The sequence below is a fragment of the Meleagris gallopavo genome, chromosome 1, assembly GCF_905368555.1.
Source record: "Meleagris gallopavo chromosome 1, MGAL_WU_HG_1.1, whole genome shotgun sequence".
Classification (NCBI taxonomy): domain Eukaryota; kingdom Metazoa; phylum Chordata; class Aves; order Galliformes; family Phasianidae; genus Meleagris; species Meleagris gallopavo.
The window spans coordinates 183,411,702-183,433,638 of record NC_139404.1 but is presented as its reverse complement, the minus strand read 5'-3'; the positions used below and the strand labels follow the sequence as shown (position 1 = coordinate 183,433,638).

The window sequence follows — 21,937 nt, the reverse complement described above, 5'->3', positions numbered from 1 at the left end:
CAATCAGTAATAGCGCTGGCAAACAAAACACGCGCGCTGCGGTCGGGGCCGCGCCCGAGCGCGTTCCCGTCGAAGCCGGCCCCGCCCGAGCGTCTCTTCCGGAAACAGCCGAGCGCGCTCGGCTCGCGGCTCCGCCCGGCACCCGTAGGAAGCAAGGAGGGCGCGCCAAAATGGCGGGCGTGCCGGCGGTGCGCATCAGCATCGAGTCGGCGTGCGAGAAACAGGTGCAGGAGGTGGGGCTGGATGGCAGCGAGACCTACCTGCAGCCCCTTTCCATGTCCCAGAACCTGGCGCGCCTGGCTCAGCGCATCGACTTCAGCCAGGGCTCCGGCTCCGAGGAGGACGAGCCGGGCTCGGCGGGCCGCGCCTGGGCCGAACCGAGCGAGGCGGAGGATGAGGAAGGTGGGGGCGGCCGGGCCGGGCGGTGTGGATGCCGGAGGCCTTCGGGGCGGGGGTGCGCGGACTGCGGCCGCTGCGGCTGCTCTGTGCGTCCCCGGAGGGCGGCGGGGCCGGGCCGGGAGCGCCTCGTGGGGTTCCCCTGAGCCTGGTGCAAGGTGTGCGTCTGCGGCACGGCAAACACTGCTATCTCTGCTGGCTGGGGGATGTAAGGAGAGAGAACAGCCCTGCTGGGAACAGCTCGAGGATACTGGGGGGTGGGAAGCTGGACGTGAGCCAGCAGTGTGTCCTAGCAGCCTAGAGAGCCAAACCGTATCCTGGGCTGCATCCAGAGCAGTGCGACCAGCAGGGCGAGGGAGGTGATCCTGCCCCTCTGCTCTGTGCTGGTGCGGCCTCATCTGGAGCACTGCATCCAGATGTGGAGTCCTCAGTACAGCAGACATGGAGCTGTTGGAGCACGTCCAGAGGAGGGCCACAAAAATGCTCCAAGGGCTGGAACACCTCTCCTATGAGGACAGGCTGAGAGAGCTGGGGCTGTTCAGCATGAAGAAGAGAAGGCTGCAGGGAGACCTGAGAGCGGCCTTTCAGTTTCTAAAGGGGGGCTGTAAGAAAGGAAGGGGAGGCTCTTAAGCAGGGTCTGTTGTGACAGAACAAGGGGAAATGGTTTCAAACAGAAAGAGTGAAATTTAGGCTGGATATAAGAAAGAACTTTTTTTTACAATAAGGATGGTGGGGCACTGGAACAGGTTGTCCGGGGAGATGGAGATGGCTCTGGAGACCCTCAGGGTCAGGCTGAACTTGGCTCTGAGCAATGTGTTGTAGCTGTAGGGGTCCCTGTTCATTTCAGGGCAGTTGGACTAGATGATCTTTAAAGGTCCCTTCTAACTCAAATGATTCTAAAATACTGCTGACAGAGGCCTAGAAAACACCTTTGTAAAAAGGAGATAAGATAAACCCATATATCACATTGTATTTTATGCTTTTGTGACAGGTTTGTAAAAAGATAGGGTGTAAGACTTGTTCTCAAAACATACCTTGTGTCTGTATTTGTTTTGTTTTCAGGGTTGGTGAAGTTTCAGCCATCCCTCTGGCCTTGGGACTCAGTGAGAAACAACTTAAGAAGTGCCCTGACTGAAATGTGTGTGCTGTATGATGTCCTCAGCATCGTTAAGGATAAAAAATTTATGACTCTGGATCCAGTGGTGCAGGATCCTCCTCCTGCCAAGCAGGTACGTTGCAGCTTATGCATCTCCTGTGTGTTTGTACTGAAGGTTTTGTTACACTGAGGCTTTTCTGTGTGAGTGATAAATACAAAAATTGGTAGTGTTCCACGTGGTGTTTTCATGCTGTGCTGTATGGGTGATTGGGAGGGCTCAGAGTGGGAGAGGATGCTGAGTTCAGAGGCTTCTTGGAGTTGTAAATCAAAGTGCTTCTTGTGGCCATATAATACTGATGTGAAAGTAATTCTAAATAGGCTACTTACCATCCAGCAAAAGCTCCTTCACTATCAGCACAGTGTCAGAAGCTGAAACATCGTTGGCTCTGTAGAGCACTGCTCAGCAACAACTAAAACATTGGTGTATTATCAACATTATGTCTCTCCCAAAGCCAAAACACAGCATCATACAAGACACTGTTAAAAAAATCAACTCTGTCCCAGCAGAAACCATGACAGGTTTGTTGGGTTTTATTTTCCTCCTAGAATCCTCAGTTTCTACAGCTGATTTCAAAAAAGAAGTCATTAGCAGGTGCAGCTCAGATCCTGCTAAAAGGAGCAGAAAGATTATCCAAATCAGTTGCAGAAAACCAGGAAAATAAGCGACAAAGAGATTTCAACTCAGAACTACTGAGACTGAGACAGCACTGGAAGCTGAGAAAAGTGGGAGACAAAATTCTTGGTGATCTGAGCTACAGAAGTGCAGGTATGCAGTAGGGTGTTTTGCTTTTACTCAGAAATGAATATTTAGATTTTACATAGTGTTTTAAGCTGAAAAAAAACAGATGGAATATGTTTAATAACACATATCAGTTAATAACACATAATTACGAGACAGAATTGTAAGAGGATGCCTGTTTTATTATCAGAGAAAATATCCCACCATCCTTAACCTAGAAAGTGATTTTAAGGGTGAGAAGAGTTTTAGTAAAGGTTGCTTTACAGAACAATTCTATATTGGCTGACAAGTAGGCCTTATAGACAAAAGCTCATTAAGCATTTTTTTTTTAAACTGAGGAGTATCTTCTCTGAACACAGATTCATAGGCATTTAAACTGATTATTTTGGGCACCTGTTGTTGCAGTGAAAGTGGACAGAGATTTAGAGCTGTTCATCTTCTGTTAATGAAGAAGCCATAGCTCTGACTCTCCTTGAGTCTCACCAAAGTTATATGGCAGGTGCTGGCCTTGGGTCACAACAAATGCATTGCAGCAATACAGGCGTGGGAAAGAGTGGCTGGGAAGTTGCTTGGCAGAAAGGGACCTGGGATGCTGGTTAGAAAATGTCTGAATGTGAGCCAGCAGTGTGCTTTAGTGGCCAAGAAGGCCCATGGCATCCTGGCCTGCATCAGAAATGGTGCTGCCAACAGAGCTAGGGAAAGGATTGCCCCTCCCATGCAGCATTGGTGAGACCACACCTTGAGTACTGGGTTCAGTTTTGGGCCCTTCACTACGAGAAGCACGTGGAGTTGCTCAGATGTGTACAGAGAAGAGTAACGAAGCTGGAGGGACTAGGAAATGAGAATTATGAGGAGTGGCTGAGGACGGTGGGCTTGTGTAGTCTGGAGAATAGAAGGTTGAGAGGAAACCTCAGCGCTCCCTACAACTACCTGGAAGGTGGTTTTGGGGGTCTTGATAGATGAAAAGCTTAACATGAGCCAGCAAGGTGCCCTTGCAGCTTGGAAAACAAATGCTATCCTGGGCTCCATCAGAAGAGGGATGGCCAGAAGGGACAAGGAGGCGATTGTCCCCCTCTACTCTGCTCTTATGAAGCCCCATCTGCAGTATGTGTCCAGGTCTGGAGCCCCCAGTACAAGAAAGACAGAGAGCTATTGGAGAGGGTCCAGAGGAGGACCACAAAGATGATCAGGGGGCTGGAACATCTCCCCTATGAAGACAGGTTGAAGGAGCTGGGCTTGTTCAGCTTGGAGAAAAGAAGGCTGCAGGGTGACCTCATTGCAGCCTCTCAGTACCTAAAGGGAGCCTACAAACAGGAGGGGAATCAACTCTTTGAAATGGGTAGATAGAAGCAGGACAAGGGGAAATGGTTTTAAGTTGAAGGAGGGAAGATTGAGTTTGGATGTCAGGAGGAAGTTCTTTACTATGAGAGTAGTGAGGTGCTGGAACAGGCTGCCCAGAGAGGTTGTGGATGCCCCATCCCTGGAGGTGTTCAAGGCCAGGATGGGGCCCTGGGCAGCCTGGTCTAGTATTAAATGTGGAGGTTGGTGGCCCTGCATGTGGCAGGGGGGTTTGGAGCTTCACAGTCCTTGAGGTCCCTTTCAACCCTGGCCATTCTGTGATTCTGTGGTTACAGCAAGGAGAGTGTTGGTCTCTTTTCTTAGGTGACAAGCGATAGGGTACAAGGAAATGGTCTCAAGTTGTATCAGGAGAAATTAGATTGGATACTGGAAAGAGTTTCTTCATGGGGCGGGTAGTTTAAGGTTCGAAAGGCTGCCCAGGGAGGTGGTGGTGTCCCAGTGTGGAGATATGTAATGGATACGTGGACATGTACTAAGGGACATGGTTTAGTGATGGGACTTGGTAAATCAGATTGATGGCTGGACTTGATGATCTTGAAGATCTTTTCCAACCTGGATGATTTTAGGATTCTACTTTATGTGTCTTTGTTCTTCTTTGATTAGGTTCCCTTTTCCTTCATCATGGCACATTTGAAGTGATTAAAAACACCGACATCGACCTGGATAAAAAGATACCTGAGGATTACTGTCCTTTGGATGTTCAAATCCCAAGTGATTTAGAAGGATCAGCCTATATAAAGGTTTGCCAGAAACTTCAATACAGTAGCATGGATTTTATGCTATTTGCATGCTTGCAAACAAGAATAAACTTCAGATAACCTTTTTCTTTTTTTCTTTTTTCTTATTTTTCCACATAGGTTTCTATTCAGAAACAAGCTCCAGACATTGGTGACCTTGGGACAGTCAATCTCTTTAAAAGACCAATGCCAAAATCAAAACCAGGTATGTTATTTTCTGGGTGCGTTCTCAAGAAGTAGATTTGTGGGTGATATTTAATTTGAAAATTCTCACATAAAGCTTTAAAGAAGAGTGGACAAGAATATACTTATTTAATCTAAATAAATTCTGTGAAATACTCAATTTGTAGAAGAATCATAGAATGGCCTGGGTTGAGAAGGCCCACAGTGCTCACCTAGTTTCAACCCCCTGCTATGTGCAGGGTCGCCAGCCACCAGAGCAGGCTGCCCAGAGCCACATCCAGCCTGGCCTTGAATGCCTCCAGGGATGGGGCATCCACAGCCTCCTTGGGCAACCTGTTCCAGTGTGTCACCTCCCTCTGGGTGGAAAAACTTCCCCCTAATATCTAACCTAAACCTCTCCTGTCTCAGTTTAAAACCATTAATACCACCTTACTACTCAAGTGGTGACATTCAGGCAACTACTGTAGAATATCTGGTATGTGACAGAAAGGCAGCTTCTCTTTACTTTTCTGAAGATGTGAATTTATATTTTCAGGTACTCCGCACTGGCAGACAAAACTGGAAACTGCACAGAATGTTCTCCTGTGTAAAGAAATCTTTGCCCAGCTGTCAAGAGAAGCTGTTCAAATTAAATCACAAATTCCTCACATTGTTGTGAAAAATCAAATCATCTCTCAGCCTTTCCCAGGTAGGATTACTTGCTTAATTACAGACTGAAATTCTGTTTTATGAGACTTTTTTTTTTTCTTTTAGTTTAAGAAACAAAGCAAAGTTAACCTTGCTTTTCAAAGATTTTGAAAAAGAGTTTCCCAAAATTTTACTTGCTAATTACAGTAAAATTCAACTAATACACTTCATTTTCTAATTTACTCATTTTATTATACAGACTTTTGGTTTTGTCAGTAGTACTTAACATTGTTTTGTCAACTGATAGGTACATATGTGGGAGCTTTGCATAGATCATTGCTTCATGTAGGTGAAACTTTAGAGGTGAGTTAATGGGTTATCTGTGGAATTAAGGGTGATGCTCTTCAATGGGGACAATTAGAGAAGATGAAGATGGGTCAGAGCTACTGAATTCATACAAGGGATACACAACTACCTTTTCTTTTTTTTTTTTCCCTGTGTGTGAGGGTTTGAGTTGTAAAAATAGGCATGAAATAAATCTGTTGAGGTAGTAGTTGGGCTGTCAACACTTACCTGTTACCTGCTTTTGCTGCTGTGTTCTCCATTGTTTGATTTCTACATTTTTTTTCTCTAAGATAGTGAATGTTGGTTGTAAAGCTAATGTCTGTATAAGGTGAAGAATAAGTTCTCAACAGCCTGCTTGGAAACTGTGTCCTTATTATTTTTTTAATCATCTTTTTAAACCTGCTTTGCACAGGTTTGCAGTTGTCTATTTCTCTGTGTCACTCTTCCAATGACAAAAAATCACAGAAGTCTGCTTCGGAAAAACAGAATCCTGAGGATCATCTCTATGTTCTGGAACATAATTTGCATCAGCTTATCAGAGAGGTAATGCATTCATAGTCCAGTATTGGAGGGGGCTTTTTTTGGCTTGTGTTTAGACTTGCATGCCTTGATGCACTGCTGTAATAACAGATGGCCACTAGAGGCCAGTAAATTTCTGTCCATTTCTGTGAAGCAAACTGCTGGTCAGGTTTACTGTGCGTTGGTGACTAAGGGGTTCCAGCTGTGCTTTAATGGCACACTAGTTCTGAACCAAAGCTTAAGCCTGGCTGCTCACTTGGGAAAAGCCATGCAAAGGTTCCTTCAGTCCAGCTCATCAGTTTCCCTTTTCTACCTCTGTGTGTAATTAGTGTTTGCCAAGTACTTAATGAATTGAGCATTGATTCAGATTATACTTCCACAAGAAAAGAACAATAAATGTCTGCAGTAACTTTGCATCACTTAAGGCCTGATCACTGCTTCAGTGCTTTAGATTGTCATGTAATTGAATGGGAAGACCTGGGGAAATAGGTAGAGATGTGCTCCCTTCCTGAACAGAGAAAGTGCAGATGTCTAAGCAGTTGTGAAAGCGTGTTCCAGAAAGTGTTCCTATCCATAGGATGTGGCTCCACAAGCCATGAAGTCATGTGAAAAAGGCAACAGTCTTAAGATTTGATGTGAAGCAGCGTATTCAGAGTATGCATATTAAATCTTGCAGTTGTATTATTTGGTCTACTTTCTCTTTTAACAATTGTTTGCAGTGTCACAAGCAAACTTTGAGCTCCACAGTGATGCCACATCCAGCAAGTGCCCCTTTTGGCCACAAGAGAATGAGACTAGCAGGACCACAGGCTTTTGATAAAAATGAAATCAGTTCTTTGCAGTCAAACGAAGGACTTCTGGAAAAGATCATAAAACAGGCAAAACACATCTTTCTGAGGCGCAGGTGGGTCACGTGCTGTGCAGTGAAATGTGTCATTATGGAAAACAGGATTTTCGTCAGTGTTCAGTTTCTATTCTTTGATTGTTTAAGTACTGAGAAGAATAACAATGTATGATCACACAACACTTGGCTAGAGAAATCTGAATTTCTCCTTTCAGTGAGGTCTGTGACAGCTGTGATGGAGGCTGCTAATAGTTATACTTTTTAATGTTCTTTGCTGAGTAGTTGATACTGAGTAATACTGCATCAATATTTCTGCAGAATATATGTGAAATAGACACAGAAAACAGCCATATTTAATTTGCAGCTAGAATTTTGAAGTACATCCACTCATTTCCTTTAAAGAAGATAACAGCACAAATTAGCAATATTATTTTGAGTGGAATGTCTCTTTCTCCTCTAGAACTGCTCGAACCATTGACAGTCTGGCTAGTCGTATTGAGGATCCTCAGATTCAGGCCCACTGGTCAAATATAAATGATGTATATGAATCCAGTGTTAAAGTTCTAATAACTTCTCAAGGATACGAACAGATATGCAAGTAAGTATGAAAACATTTGTATCTTTCTATTTGTAAACTGGCGTTGCAGTAGCACAGCATATACAAGTGGTGCATTGCAATTTTCATAGAATCACAGAATGTTCTGAGTTGAAAAGGGCCACAAAAGGATCATCTAGTTTCAACCCCCAATTTTAGATTTGCTGTAAAACAGAAAGCTAGGAGCCTGTTTTTGTGTACAACTGTTGTGATTTTGAGTGGTGGGAAGGAACAGCTACCTCCTCACCCACTTTACAGTACATTTAATGGAGAAACTTAGTAAGTAGCTATCTAGTAGTTTCCTTCAGGGAAAGATTCAAAGAAGAAAGTGGTTCTTTAGGACAGGGGTGTATGGAGATAGCTGAACATAGAGTGTTTCTGTACATGCTTGTCTTTAAGCTTCCAACCTGGGCCTGGAGAGTTAGTCAGTGCTCTGCCCTCGCTTGGTTACAGAAGCACTGAAATGTGTGAAGCTCGTGTAATTTATGTTATTACTGTATTGTCATTGAAGTCTGAGTCTTCAAGTAGTGGAAACAAATGCCTACGTGCTGACCATTGGTGCATTCACTAATAGGTTCAGGTAGGTGAGCTGGTTGCCTTAGCACCCTTTGGCCATTTTGGGCAGCTCTCTTTGGCTGTGTCCACACTATGGAGCATGTTGCAGGCGCTGGTGCAGTTTGCAGTTCCAGAGTACGTGTGCTGCTTAAGTCTTGACAGCAGGATAGAACCATCCCTTAGTAAATTTTCCCCTGTCTTTTGGAAGGAAATGGGCATAGAGGCAAGGAGGGAGCTGTGAGGTACCTCAGGACTTGACTTGAACAAGCAGTGGACCACCTCTGGAAATGTGCCATGGAATACATTTGCCCTGCATTCTAAAGGGGAATGTTGTGGTGAATGGTGTAATTGAGATGTTTGAAGTTATTACTGTATTCCACGGGCTTTGCACTATCCTTATCTTAGAGTTCTTATCAATTAATCAGAAGAATTCTGTGTTCCTATTTTCTGAAGTGTTATAATGCATTTTGAATACATGTGTATCTTGTTTTCAAAGATCCATTCAACTACAGCTCAACATTGGAGTTGAACAAATCAGAGTAGTGCACAGAGATGGAAGAGTTATTACACTGTCTCATCAAGAGCAAGAGCTGCAGGATTTCCTTTTATCTCAGGTATACTTGTATACTTTGTTCTTCCTTTTCTTCTGGTATTTTGGGGAACAGAAGTGAAAATCTCACCTTTATCTGTGTAGAAAACATTAGAAAACTTGAAATGAAGTTATTGCCTATGGGAAAGGTGGATGACTGGATTTTCCAGTATGTTTGTATAGTGAATTTAGCAACTGCTACTAAAATGTAATACCGGGTCACCAGCAGCAATCAGTTTTTTGCCCTTCCATTAAAAATACTACTGATATTGACATCATTTTCAGAGCAGTAGGTTTTTTGCTGACTTCAGAACAAGCCAGTGAGAGCAGGCTACAAGGTATTCGATATATTAAGCTTACTGTAACCAAATCCAATCTAGAGATCTTAATGAGCCTGCAATTACTGTCATTTCAGCACTGTGTTGTTAATGATTGCTTTGCAGCAACCATTATTAAATCAGCTGATATTTGAACTGAGGCTTGTTAATTGCGTGGAGCAAGCTGCTGGTTCTGTTCAGAAGTGAGAGTCTCCCTAATACACACTTTAAATAGTCAAAATACAGGTCTTTAATAACAGTGCTTGGCCTGGTGCAGTTGCATCAAACTCCACAACACAAAGAAAACAAGTTGAAACAGATTCTGTTGATGGTATCTCTTCATGAAGACATGTTTTTAGACTTTCAGAGAACTGCTAACAGTGCTGGGTTATTCTTTGCAACAAGTGTTACATTTTGATGTGGAAAAACATTCTCTTCTGAACTTGTAAGTTGTTGAAGTTCAAAGTTTAAAGCCTTTGAGCATTAATGGAGATAATCATGTGCCAGAGAACCTCAACCTTTATATGAGTTCACAAAGTTAATACATATTTGTAATGGTATTTTAGATATTTACAGCAAAGATCTTTGTCCAAGAAAAGATATTTCAAAATCCTTTTCATAACAGTTAGGTTATTTTTTTGCTAATTGAAAGCAGTACTTTAAAAAGTCATCTGGCTGAGTAGTGTACTTGGTATAGTGGTTGCCTCTGCCTACAAAGCTATACTGACATATATAACGTGTTTAAAAAAAAAAAACAACAAACAAACCCCAAAACAACCACCACTAAAAAAACAAAAACAGGCAAAGAAAAGAAACCCAAACAACAACAAAACCACACACAAAAAAAAACAGTCATAGTTCCTCTGTATTTCATTTTATGGTTGCAAATACTGATGAGAGGACGAACCTCTTGTCACCTTTCAGATGTCGCAGCACCAAGTACATGCAGTTCAGCAGCTTGCAAAAGTTATGGGATGGCACGTGCTGAGCTTCAGTAATCACGTTGGCCTGGGGCCAGTGGAGAGTATTGGCAATGCATCTGCAATAACTGTAGCATCACCAAATGGAGACTATGCCATTTCAGGTAATACTTTCTATTTCAAATGTGTACAGAGTTCTAAAGGGTTTTTAAGTTTTCCCCTAAAATCAGGCTCCAGGATTTTTTAGAACAATGACAACTTATAGCAAAATATTCTAGAAATGATCTCTTGTGTATGGAATTGGCACCTAGAGAGAATGAGTACTTTGCCAAGTAGCCATTTAATTATTAAACTAGGTTTGACTTAGACAAGCATGAAAATAGTTCTTGGAACTGACATAGAAAAAACAGATTGCAGAAACCATTGTGATCTTGAGAGGAGGGAATAAGGTAAACAACAGATCACAACTCTGGGCTTAAGGAGCACAGAATGTTCTGTAGGGATCTGCTTGGATGAATCACCTGGGATGCTGTTCTATGAAGAGACAGAGGAGTCCAGAAGAGGTAGTTGGTGGTGGTGGTTGTTATTTTTTTCTTTTTTTTTTTTTTTCTGAAGATCACCTCTTTCAGATCAAGAATAATCATTTGCATGTGCACCGAGTTGTGCAAAGGTGTCAGAAAGTCTGCATGAACAAGGAGTTATGATTCACCTCAGATGAAAAAAGCCACAAAAAATGGGAGCAGGTGACCTGAGATGCTGCTTGAGAATTCAGGGATGGGAATAGGAAAGCTAAAGTGCATCTGGGATTGGATTTGGTGTGGGACATACAGAGTAGTAAGAAGAGCTTCAGTCAATACATCAGCAGCAAAAGAAAGCCTAGGGAAAGCCTGGGCCTGCTGCTAAGTGGGGACAGGACCTGGTAGCTCAGGACATGAAGAAGGCTAAAGTACCTGATATCTTCTTTCCCTTGGTCTTAAGACTGACCTTCAGAAATCCCACGACCCCATGATGTGGATCACAGACTTAACTTGACCCTCCTTACTGAAGTTGAGTGATGATTCTGTGAGTCTAGAACAAAGAATGATGTAGGATGTGTCTGTGAGCGCTGAAGGACCTGGTTTGTGTCACTGTAAATCCACTCTTGATCCGTTAAAGGTCCTGTTGGTCAGGAGAGATTCCTGATGACAGGAAAAAGGCCTGTGTCATATATTAAAGAAGAAGAATGGGAAACCCCAATCTGCTCAGCTCACTGCAGTTACTAAAAAGGTGAAGGGGTAAAAAAAACACAACAGTTTCCAAACATATTAAGGACGTAAGGTGATTGGGAGTAGCTGACATCAATTTATGAAGGGGAAATTACGCTCAATCAGCCCAAAAGCTTTTTACAGTGAGATAACTAATTCAGTAAGTGAGGGCAGAACAAGGGATGTTTTCTATTTTAGCAGGATTTTTGAGACTGTACGCCAACATCCCCCTTGATTGACAGAGTGATGGAATAGGAGCTAGGCTGGCTGAATTGCCAGGCTTAAAAGGTTGTGATCCTCAGCCACGAAATCCAGCTGGATGCCAGAAGTGTGGTATAACCCTGAGTTCAGTACTGGGACCACAGCTGCCTAGAGCAGCTGGATGTTAGGGCAGGTTTGCTGGTGATACAAAAATGAGAAGTAGCTGATAGTGATAACGTGTGTGCTGCCATTCTAAGAGACTTGAACAAATTGAGAACTGGGCTGGCAGGAACCTCAGAGTGTTCAGTAAAGGGCAGTGCTAAGTCCCACACATGAGGAGGAACAAGCCCAGACACCAGCAAGCTGCCCAAGAGTGCCAGAATATGTACTTGTGACAAAGGCCAGCAGCTTTTTGTACTGCATCACACAGAGCCTTGTCAGCAGGTCGAAGGAAGGGATCTTTTCTGTCTGCTTAGCACTGGTAGGGCCACAGCTGGAGTCCTGTGTCCGGTGCTGAGTTCTCCAGTACAGGAGAGGCATGGACGTGCTGGAGCAATTCCAATAAACAGCCACAAGGACCATCAAGGGACTGGAGCACCTCTCCTGTGAGGAAGGGCTGAGGGAGTTCAGACTGTTGAGTCTGGGGAAGAGGAGGCTGAGGGGTGACATCATTAGTATCCATAAATACCTGAAGGGAAGAGTGCAGTGAGAATGAAGCCAGGCTCTTTTCAGTGGCACCCAGCCATGGGCACAAACTGATATAAGGAAATTTCATTTAACCACAGTAGTCTTTTTCACTGTGAGGATGGTTGGACCCAGGTTGCCCCAAGAGGCTGTGGAACCTCCATCTTCAAAACCTGACTGAAAATCTTTCTGACCTGTTCTTGAAGACCTTGCTTTGTGCCAGGGGTTTGGACTAGATGAAGGTGCCTTTCCCTCTCCTCTGGTCTACATTTTGAAGATTACCTTTCATAGGCAAAGAACTGGCAGCTGAGGTAGCTTCTGGATCCACGTGTGTTAGTTTTGGTTAGTGCATAAGGTGTGTGTCCACCTGTGCTTCTCAAATCTGAAGTGGTCATACAGCAATTTTGATCTGCTGCCACAGGTGTAATGTTTGGGAAAGCTGAGTGTTACCTCCTTAACCAAATAATGAGCCCACCACCACCAAAAGAAAAAAAACAATACAACAAAGAAACACAAGCGAAAAAACTGTCACCTAGACTTGGAGAATACCACCCTCTCTCCACCAATTTTGCAGTTTGATGATAACAGCAGTCCTGACTTCATTCCTCTCCAGAGAGGTATCCAATAGGAATAAATATTTAATAGATGCAGCTCATGAGAATTAGAATGTACTTTTTGGAACAGAATGCTAGGGATCACCTTGGAGATAAGAATTAAGTAGGGAAAAAAAGAAGAAAACCATCCGACAACTTGACATTACTAAGGCTGTTTTTCCTTGCACTTCATGTGAAATGTGTATTCTCTGGATTGTTTGTCAAATGTTTCTTTGGTTTGCTTTAGCAAAGAGCAGTGCCAACATAAAAACTGTAGAGAAAAAATGTGAAATCAGCTTACAACATAAACGTATGTAAGGCAATTTGTCATTTGTTTCCAGCATGTTTGGAATTGCCTCAACAATAATGTACTGCATACATGAGGGAGGGTATTTAACACAAGTAAAAATACTCATAAAATCTTTGTTCATCACAGTACGTAATGGTCCTGAAAGTGGCAGCAAAGTGATGGTTCAGTTTCCACGGAGTCAGTGCAAAGATCTCCCCAAGGGCGACGTACTGCAGGACAACAAATGGAACCATCTTCGAGGGCCCTTCAAGGAAGTCCAGTGGAATAAAATGGAAGGGCGCAACTTCGTGTATAAAATGGAGCTGCTCATGGCAGCCCTAACTCCATGCTGATCATCTCTGTCTCCTCATGGGGGCTTTGAGTCATTGCTGTGCTGCCTGTGCAACAAAAGATAATTCAGCCTGTGGGGCTATACAAGAAAACAGAACCAAATTTATTTCCTGTACAGATGCATCTGTTGTAGGGTTGATAATAAAGCATTATCAATGATGTGCAATACAGCTTTTTCCAAAAGTTTCTTTTAGCTGTACCTTTGCAGGCTGTTCTATAGACCAACACCTGAGTGATTATTGTATTTTTCTTCTATAAAATGAAATTCAGAAGTCCTTTGCTGTATGAAAGGTGCCTGCTCAAAATGATACCCTTTCCTTCCCAGCCTCTGCTTTTTCTGAACAGATTTTTACAAATGTTTCTGATAAAAAGAAAATTCTGACATTTAAGCTGTGCAACTGATAAACCTTTTAGTGGCTTATATCACGAGGGAAGTACCATTGCTTAAATTTCAAGTTACAAGTCTTCAGTGTGTGATGTTCTTGGCTTGGGGGTTGAGGGAATACCTCTGCACTACACTGATGTGGCTCTGGGTCACCCACTGAATTTCTTGTGGAGAGGCACAGTAGTGTTGAGGGTTATAAAGTCACTGCTTGTGATGTGGCTGTAGATGACTTTATGCAGTATATGTTACTTTGCTTGCAATTTCTGTTGTTTGCAAGCTTGTAGAGGAAATGATCTTTATCTTCGTGTAAAATTCTCCTGCCAATTTGAATTTTTGTAACTTTTTTGTGTAAATTCGTGTCTAGAAAGAACAGACTGGGAAGAGAGGAAGAGCGGGTAACTCATGCAGTAAGCTTTGGATCTTCATAGTTAGCCTGTTCTTTGTTTTCTGCCCTGGCACTCACTGCCATTCAGAAAAATGATAGTATTCTCTTAGAGGTCAGCTCCCTTGAGGTCTTCAAGAGGTAATTTTGTTTGTTTCTCTTTCTTTGTTGTAATTACAGCTGCCTTGATGTTTCTACTGAAGTTTTGCCCAATTTTCCTTTTGTTTTGTTATTAATGGCTAAAGGTCTTTTTGAAACTGGTCTGTGTAAGCTGGTTAAGATTTTCATCCATATTGTGTTACAAGGTATGTATATACATACATATACAGAAGAGAACTTTTTGCACATAGAACGTGCTTGAATTAAACATCATACTTCTGTAGTGACAGTTGTTCTTTTGCTATGTTCTTGAGCAATATGGAATAGCTGTTAGAAATGCCTATTAAGCAACTGTTTTTGGCAAGCTGCTGTTCAGGGTGTATCCAAAGCAGCTATTATACTGTGTTGAAATTTTCCATTGTGGAACATACTGTTATTTCAGTTCCTTGAAGGTCTTACGTATGTGCAACTGGACTGTAGGAGAGAAAGGCATTTCTCATAAGGTGTCTTGGATAATTCATGAAATTGAAAAAATCACGGTTGAAAATAGCACAAAGGTCTCTTGATGATCTCGAGGTGGGTGAATCTTACACAACTGCTGTTCTCATTTTGCTTGGCTAGCAGGTGGGGTTTTGCTCCTTACTGAACAGGGGGTGGCACTGCAGCCTGATGCACGTTGTGCACCTGACACAGCACAACAGATCTCATCCAAAATCAGAAGTACGTATGAAAAATTAATCAAATTGATCTGTATACTTTGCTGTTTTCAACCTCAACTGACAAGTCTGCATGGAACAGCGGCCTCTTTGTCAAAGAAGCACTTCGTTACCAGATAATCACTTTGGAGCTATTAAGTTGTCGTGTTTGCAGGATTTGTTTCCTTCTGGAGGAAAAAGAAGGATGCAGAGGGATCATTTATCTTGTTTCAGAAGCGCACGCACGTTATGGGCGCAGAGAGTTGTTTAGACTTTCAGGCTTAGCTGTTAGTAAAAAAACCAACACTGCGTGGTTAGGAGCCTGCAGAGTGCCTTTTACAAAAGGAATCCGTGGGTATTCAGTACTGATGGAAAACAGGCTGATATGACCTCTAAATTGAGAGACAAACTTGGAGCTCTTAGCAGCATGCCTTTAAACACAAGATGGATACATTAATAGAGGTCTAAGACATTTATACTTGATTACCAAAGCAATTTTGTGAACTTGGACATCTCTTTAATTACAGTTTAAATGCAAAATGCATTAATCTCCTTGATCACTTGGAATCTTCTAAACATTACCTTTTGCTGCAGTTTTGCATGTAGTTTATAAGCAGAAAATAAATTGCTGTTAATTTCTAAACTTATACTTTTTTAACAGCTTGCAGTAAAATTTTAAATTCTTCAGCCAGCTCCTGTGCAGCAATGGGCTGCCACTGGCATTTTATCCTCACGTTCTTTATATCAGTTACCGCAATAAGTAATATTATTGGCAAATACCAGTTTCACAGAATTGGGAATAATTTATTACTGTACCTGTAACCATTTTAAAATTTGGATAACATTTTTCAGCAAGGAGTTGTCTATCGGAAAAGCAGTGTGTAGTCTAGTTACTGTATGTTGTCACTGAATATTTTTTGAAACCCTCCTTGTTCCTCTGGCTATCGCTATCTAAAAGCATCAATAGCCAAGGCTGGGTAGCTGATGCTGCTGTATCTTTCACCAAGCTGAAAGCTCCAACTATAAATCACAGAATCACAGAATGGCCAGGGTTGAAAGAGCCCTCAAGGATTGTGAAGCTCCAACCCCCCTGCTGCATGCAGGGCCACCAACCTCCACGTTTAATACTAGACCAGGCTGCCCAGGGCCCCATCCAAACTGGCCTTAAACACCTCCAGGGATGGGGCATCCACAACCTCTCTGGACAGCCTGTTCCATCACTTCACTCTCTGTAAAGAACTTCCCCCTGGCATCCAACCTAAATCTTCCGTCCTTCAAGTTAAAACCCTTGTCCTGCAGTTATCTACCCATTTCAAAGAGTTGATTCCTCCTGTTTGTAGGCTCCCTTTAGGTACTGGAAGGCTGCAATGAGGTCACCCTGCAGCCTTCTTTTCTCCAGGCTGAACAAGCCCAGCTTCCTCAGCCTGTCTTCACAGGGGAGGTGCTCCAGTCCCCTGATCATCTTTGTGGCCCTCTTCTGGACTCTCTCCAACAGCTCCCTGTCTTTCTTGTACTGGAGGCTCTTGACCTGGACACAGTACTGCAGATGGGGCCTCACAAGAGCAGAGTAGAGGGGGACAACCACCTCCCTGTCCCTGCTGGACACCCTTCTGCTGATGGAGCCCAGGATACCATTTGCTTTCTGAGCTGCAGGAGCACACTACTGGCTCATGTTAAGTTTTTCATCTATCAAGACCCCCAGGTCATTCTCTGCAGGGCTCTACTATGCTAGCTGGGAACTTCTCTTTGCTTTTACAATGCATGTACACTGTAAGGGTTTTCAGTGGTCACCAACTTTTGACTCGAGGCATTCGTGCCTGCATACATTTTCTGACTTGTCACATTTATTCAAGGAAATTTGTAGGCAAGAAATGGTTTTAAATGTCAGCTGCACTTACCATATTTTCTAAGCAACTCTAGATACAAAGCCTATTCACATTGTTTAAGTTCTAAGATTTGGGAATTAAAAGTAATAAATGGAAATAGGTATGCAGAAATAAAAGTATTCTATATGCTATATGAATACCTTTCAGAGTACTTCAAACTTAAAGAAGTTAAAGGAACACTTTCAGCTTCTGTGTCACTTAGGTTAAATTCACTCAGACATGCAGAGGACTGGCAATGCATACTTAGTGTGAAGAACTGGAACAAACTGCTTCTTCGTTGAGCTGTGTTTTATCTGGGATTTTCATTTATTTTTCAGTTTCTTACTTCCTGGATGCAGGAAGGAGCAGCCAGCTGAGTCTAACACCTGAATTAATGAGTGGGTGTAAGGCCCTTTGCGCCGCAAATGGCCAGTTCAGTCTGGGGCTGGTTTTTCAGAAATGTTGTGTTCCAAACGCTTTGGAAAAAGCCTTTGTGGCTTCTATCTGCACTGTTATGCACTTGATAGGAAATTCTTTGTTTTCATGGATCAAACCTGTGGTATCTCAGCTGCTGAGCACAGCTGTCCTTGAGAAGAGGGAAACTATCACCCGAGAGAGGTGGTGGATGACCCAAGCCTGGAGACACTCAAAGTCAGACTGGATGGGGCTATGAGCGCCTTATTAAGCTGCAGATGTCCCGGCTCACTGCAGGAGGGTTGGACCAGATGGCCTTGAAAGGTCCCTTCCAACTCAAACAATTCTATGATTCTATGACTCGTAAAAGCTTTATGAAGCAAGTGAGCTGAAGTGTGGAAGAGGCAGTAGCAGCAGTTAAGCTCAAAAAGCCATGCGGTATCTGTAGACACAGACTAGCCATTGGTCTCTTACATTTTCAATGTTCTGCCACTCTACTGATGTGGGGTCAGTTTTATATCCTCCAATCATTTCAGACAGCATCATCTTCAGTGCCTGTGCACAGTTCCTTGTTTGACAGCCTTTCCTAGTAATGTCATAAAATGTGTGTTCATGTCCCTGGGCAGTGTAAACAACTGCAAGCATAAGCAGAGGAACTTTGACCATCTTGGCATTATTTCAATGTCAGTTTTGTCTCAGAGAGAATTACAGCTTATGTTCAGAGCTTTGGGAAATTCCTTATGACTGAAAGTAGCAGCACATGCATAATAAACAGGATTCAACCCTTGCAGTTAATTTTTTAATGTAATATTGTAATTAGACACTAAATTTATTATGTAGAGTGATCCTAATGGCTATTCTGTGTATAACAGGGGACTTGCTGTAGCCAAAATGCAAGTGTCCTTCAGGAACACCATCATTTTCTTACAGGTAGATATTATTGGTTGGTTGTTTTTAGAAGTGGCAGAGGCTGTGGATTTTATTAGTTAGCCACAAAAATGTGTTTGTGCTCATCCATGAACACGTACTCTGACTAGCAGAGCTGAAATCGTAACAGGTCAAAACAACTCCATCAGACACTGCTGATTTCAAGTCCTGTATTAGCTCTGCAAGTCAGGAATTTTTTAGGGTAGTCACAAATACTTTACCTTTTAGGTTCCTTCTGGCTTTTCTTGCCAATACTTTCTCCTGAGGTAGAGTTGTTATTTTTGTTATGAGACAGTCCTTGGCTAACACTCAATGGTTTCCAATTCAATTTCTTCAGTTGTACTTGCTGCAAATGAAAGGATGAAATTATTGATTGGCAAATGGATGGGAAGTCAGCATTGCAAATTTAACAACTCCATGTTAATAGCTGAGACATTTTTAATATTAACTACAGTTTACTCATCTAGAATTTGGTTTTAAGTACATCTTTTCAAAATATCTGACCACATAATAAGTCCCTCAAAACCCTGAATGTGACAGCAGTTGTCGAGTACAAGACAAAAAGCACTATGAAAAGTGAAACAAAGTCCACAGGGCTCCATGACTTCCAAAGGAGGGCTCTCCTAAGGTGGACTGAGACATAAGTCATTGGATCCTGTTCTGGATGGTGACAGAACAAGTCTCCAGAACTGTAGTATTCTTGAAGTCTGCCAAGGAGTGCACTGAATTCAGACTCTGAAGAACTCTTGCTGCATAGGAAAATTGGCTTTAACTGGAGGAAGGAGAGGCTTTACCCAAACTCTGTATTCTGGCATGGCAAGAACATTTTCAGTAGCTACAGAAGCTCATGAGCTGTGTGTCCACTGTGAAAAAACAGCGGCAGCTAACGATGTAGGGAACTGTTCTCTGGTTTCTGATATAAAATATAAGGTAGATGTCCTGTGGATCTTTTTCAATTAAATACCTATTATTCAGTTGCCTGTGTTAGTAAAGAGTTAAACAGGATGACTCAGCCAAGCCCTTCCAATTTCGTTTTTCTATGTCACCGCTTCACACCTTTACAGCTCAAACCATGAGTGAGTTTCTCAAATTTCTCAGATTGGAAAAACATGTATCTTGGCTGCATTCTTAGATACCTGTTAGCTTATGTGTCTTCTTCTGGAACAGGTAGAGGGATTTGTTACACAGCCACATGAAGCAGATCAAAATGGCAGATACTGCAGCAAGAAATACAAAGAGAACCACTACGAAATGTAAATCTTCATAGATAATCTCTGCAAAGAGGGCAGAAATGCGTGATGTTATGAAAATGCTTATGAGCGGGTTAGGGTTTAAACACAGGGTAAGGCTAAGAACTCCCATGAGTTTCATACCATAAACATTGAGTATGATGGTGCCATAGGTGTTGGTTCCATACTCCTCTGTGACTGTGATAAAATAGTAGCCAGCATCTCTCATGCCCACGTTCAGAAGCTGTATAGAACCATTTTCAAAAGTAGTCACTCTGTCCTTATAGGCGCTGGATATGTTGATGTAATTCCCACTTTTCCACTCCACAATTTTGGTGGTGCCCCAGCTCGACACATGTTTCCACTCCACAGTGGCAATGCCTCTACAGGAGTACTCAACAGAGAGGAGGATATTTTGTGCCACCGTTGCGTTGATGTTGGGCTGTGGGACAATTAATGACACTCCTCCAGGAGCTGAAAGACAAAGGGGGCAATGAGTGCAGGAGGGATGCAGCAGTTGAGTATCCTGGGCAGGGTGGGACCTCTTGGGAGGGCAATTCATCTTATCTTAGTGACTTCAGGACAGGAGTTTCTCTCTCTGTTGACCGCAGTAGGAATACACGTATCTAACTTAAGACTAAATACGTATTTTTGTTTGGTTGTTGTCAGGAGAAATGTTTGTATCTTATAGGACAAGTAACAGCTTGTGTTTCAGTGTTTCGAGGAACCAGTTTGGAAGGGTCTTTCTGAGAAGGAAGTGTGAAGCTCTGGTCTTTTGATTACCTCAAATGGAGAAATGGAAATCACATCATGTTCTCATAAACCTCATCCTTAATGTATTTTATCATGTATGGGAAAAGTAGGTGCTGCACTTTCTTCATAAGCTCTCAAGGCCCTGTAACCCACCACCTCCTCAGAGGTAAATGAACTGTCTTTCATGAACAGTCCAAAGCTCCATCTCTCCTATGTCCCTGAAGTCGGTACGTTTCACAGTGATGTATTTACAACTCAATTGCCAAGCATTTAACAAACAAACAAAACAGGGATGGCATTTATGATTTCCAAAGTCAATTACAACGTTCCAGTTTATAGGGACCTCAGACAGACCAAGTCAACCTAATCCCCCACTAAAATGACAACAAACATTCTGAAGAAATACAAAACCTGCTTTATTTACCTCATGCTGTGGATCAAGAGTAATGCTTTTGTGTTCATCAGTAACTGGCTTGCCTTTGAAGTAGTTCTAGGTTTAAAATGGAAATCTTAGTTGCCACGGCCAAAGTAAGCTATTATATCAACTAATCATCCCCACAAAGCAAGGACTGTAGCAAGCTTAAATACATGAAGATTTGGCAAGGACTTCATCGTGTTTGCATAATGAGAGGGACACAGCAGGCTGCTGGAGATGTCATGTAGGCTTTAAATCAGAAATAGTATGTTAGCAGTGTTTGAGAGAACAGCTACGTCAGGACAGTCAGCTATCTGCCAGTGCAGATAAATCACATATCATCAGAGGGACCTTGTTGCTGTTTTGCACCAACTTCTAGGCAAAAATGTATACGAAAGAATAATTATCACACACTTCCCACTAATGTGATTATGGAGCTGCTCATAACTGCTAAACAGAATGGATCATTTTGTTTAATGTTTAACTGCAATAACCCTACTTGCATGAGGGTTTTCCTGCATGAGGATTTGGAAGAACACCAAACATTTGAGTTTCAATGGGCACACGTAGTTTTTGAGTTAATGGCACGTTAGTGATACTTGGCAAGAGGCTCAAACTGGGTTTCCTGCCTGCAGAAATCAAACCAGACCGAAGGCAGATAAAGCACAGGGGCGGCCTTTTCCTGGTTCAGCTCACCCACCCTCAGTAGCAGTGGCCTGACTGCTGCTGCTGAGCTGGGAACAGCGGTGGGACCTCAGCTCTTCCCAAGACACGACCGCTGGGATTCTCCCTCTGCGGGTTCTCACCATGCTCACACATGCTCACCGTGCCCTCCCACAGCACCGCGGCGTTCTCGGGCAGGCTGTGCCTTCACCAGAGACAGAGCAGACCCAGGGAAAGGGCTTTGTGACAGTGAGATAAACAGACGGAACTTCTGGTAACCACTGCAAATTGCTCTCATTGTTTTCAGTTCCCCGCGTTTATTTAAAGGCCTTTTGCTCTGTTTCTGACTAGAGCTGAGCTGACAGTCTCTCTGCAGTGCCTTCTAATGCTGTGATAAAGGCAGTTCTTTTGAATATATGACTGCAAGGTAAATGTTAAAAAGAGACACCTTCCACTGAACTATCTGCAAATACGTGAGCTCCCCATGCAGCCCACGGAGCCAAACGCAGCACCGCAAGATCTAAACACCGACAAATATTTGTGACACGCGGTCCTGCCGGTTGGATCCAAGAGAAGCGCAGCAGCCCGCAGAGCAAACATCGCACCCAGCGCCCGCAAGCGGCCAGGCGCGGCCAAGCGTGGCGGGTGCGTGCAGGAGGAAGGAAGGGGAGCGGGCACACTTACTCTGCAGAGCCCAGCCGGCCGCCAGGCAGAGGGTGACGGTCCCCACGATGGCACCGCGTCTCCGACAGCCCCGCAGAGATCTCATTGGAGAGCGGCCGCGGCGCCGGCATTGACCTCGCCGGGCGGGGCCCGCGAGAACGGGCTGCAGGCCTCTTCCTCGCCGCTCTCCCTCCTCTTCCTCCC

General features: G+C 43.3%; 2 protein-coding genes across 6 annotated transcripts; one reads left to right on the top strand and one right to left on the bottom strand.

The window, feature by feature from the left end:
• Window positions 1-116: 116 nt before the first annotated feature.
• MED17 (mediator complex subunit 17) lies at window positions 117-14,398 on the top strand. The gene is made up of 12 exons (XM_085216367.1): window positions 117-402; window positions 1,459-1,625; window positions 2,099-2,318; window positions 4,254-4,390; window positions 4,508-4,592; window positions 5,106-5,258; window positions 5,955-6,085; window positions 6,781-6,965; window positions 7,366-7,503; window positions 8,552-8,669; window positions 9,886-10,045; window positions 13,040-14,398. Exons 1-12 carry the CDS (start codon window positions 171-173, stop codon window positions 13,243-13,245), a joined length of 1,932 nt encoding a protein of 643 aa, XP_085072493.1. The 5' UTR covers window positions 117-170; the 3' UTR covers window positions 13,246-14,398.
• VSTM5 (V-set and transmembrane domain containing 5) lies at window positions 9,809-21,889 on the bottom strand. Of its 5 annotated transcripts, none has more exons than XM_085216370.1 (5): window positions 21,755-21,889; window positions 19,384-19,713; window positions 19,147-19,284; window positions 18,232-18,356; window positions 9,809-14,583 (listed from the first exon to the last, which is right to left on the bottom strand). In XM_085216370.1, the coding sequence occupies exons 1-4, from the start codon at window positions 21,837-21,839 to the stop codon at window positions 18,313-18,315; spliced, it is 597 nt and encodes a 198-aa protein (XP_085072496.1). In that variant the 5' UTR covers window positions 21,840-21,889; the 3' UTR covers window positions 9,809-14,583; window positions 18,232-18,312. The 5 variants fall into 5 exon arrangements, with proteins under 5 accessions (XP_085072496.1, XP_010704407.1, XP_085072497.1 ...); XM_010706105.4 differs by having other exon boundaries at window positions 9,809-13,290; XM_085216371.1 differs by lacking the exon at window positions 9,809-14,583 and adding an exon at window positions 14,590-14,992.
• Window positions 21,890-21,937: the final 48 nt, after the last annotated feature.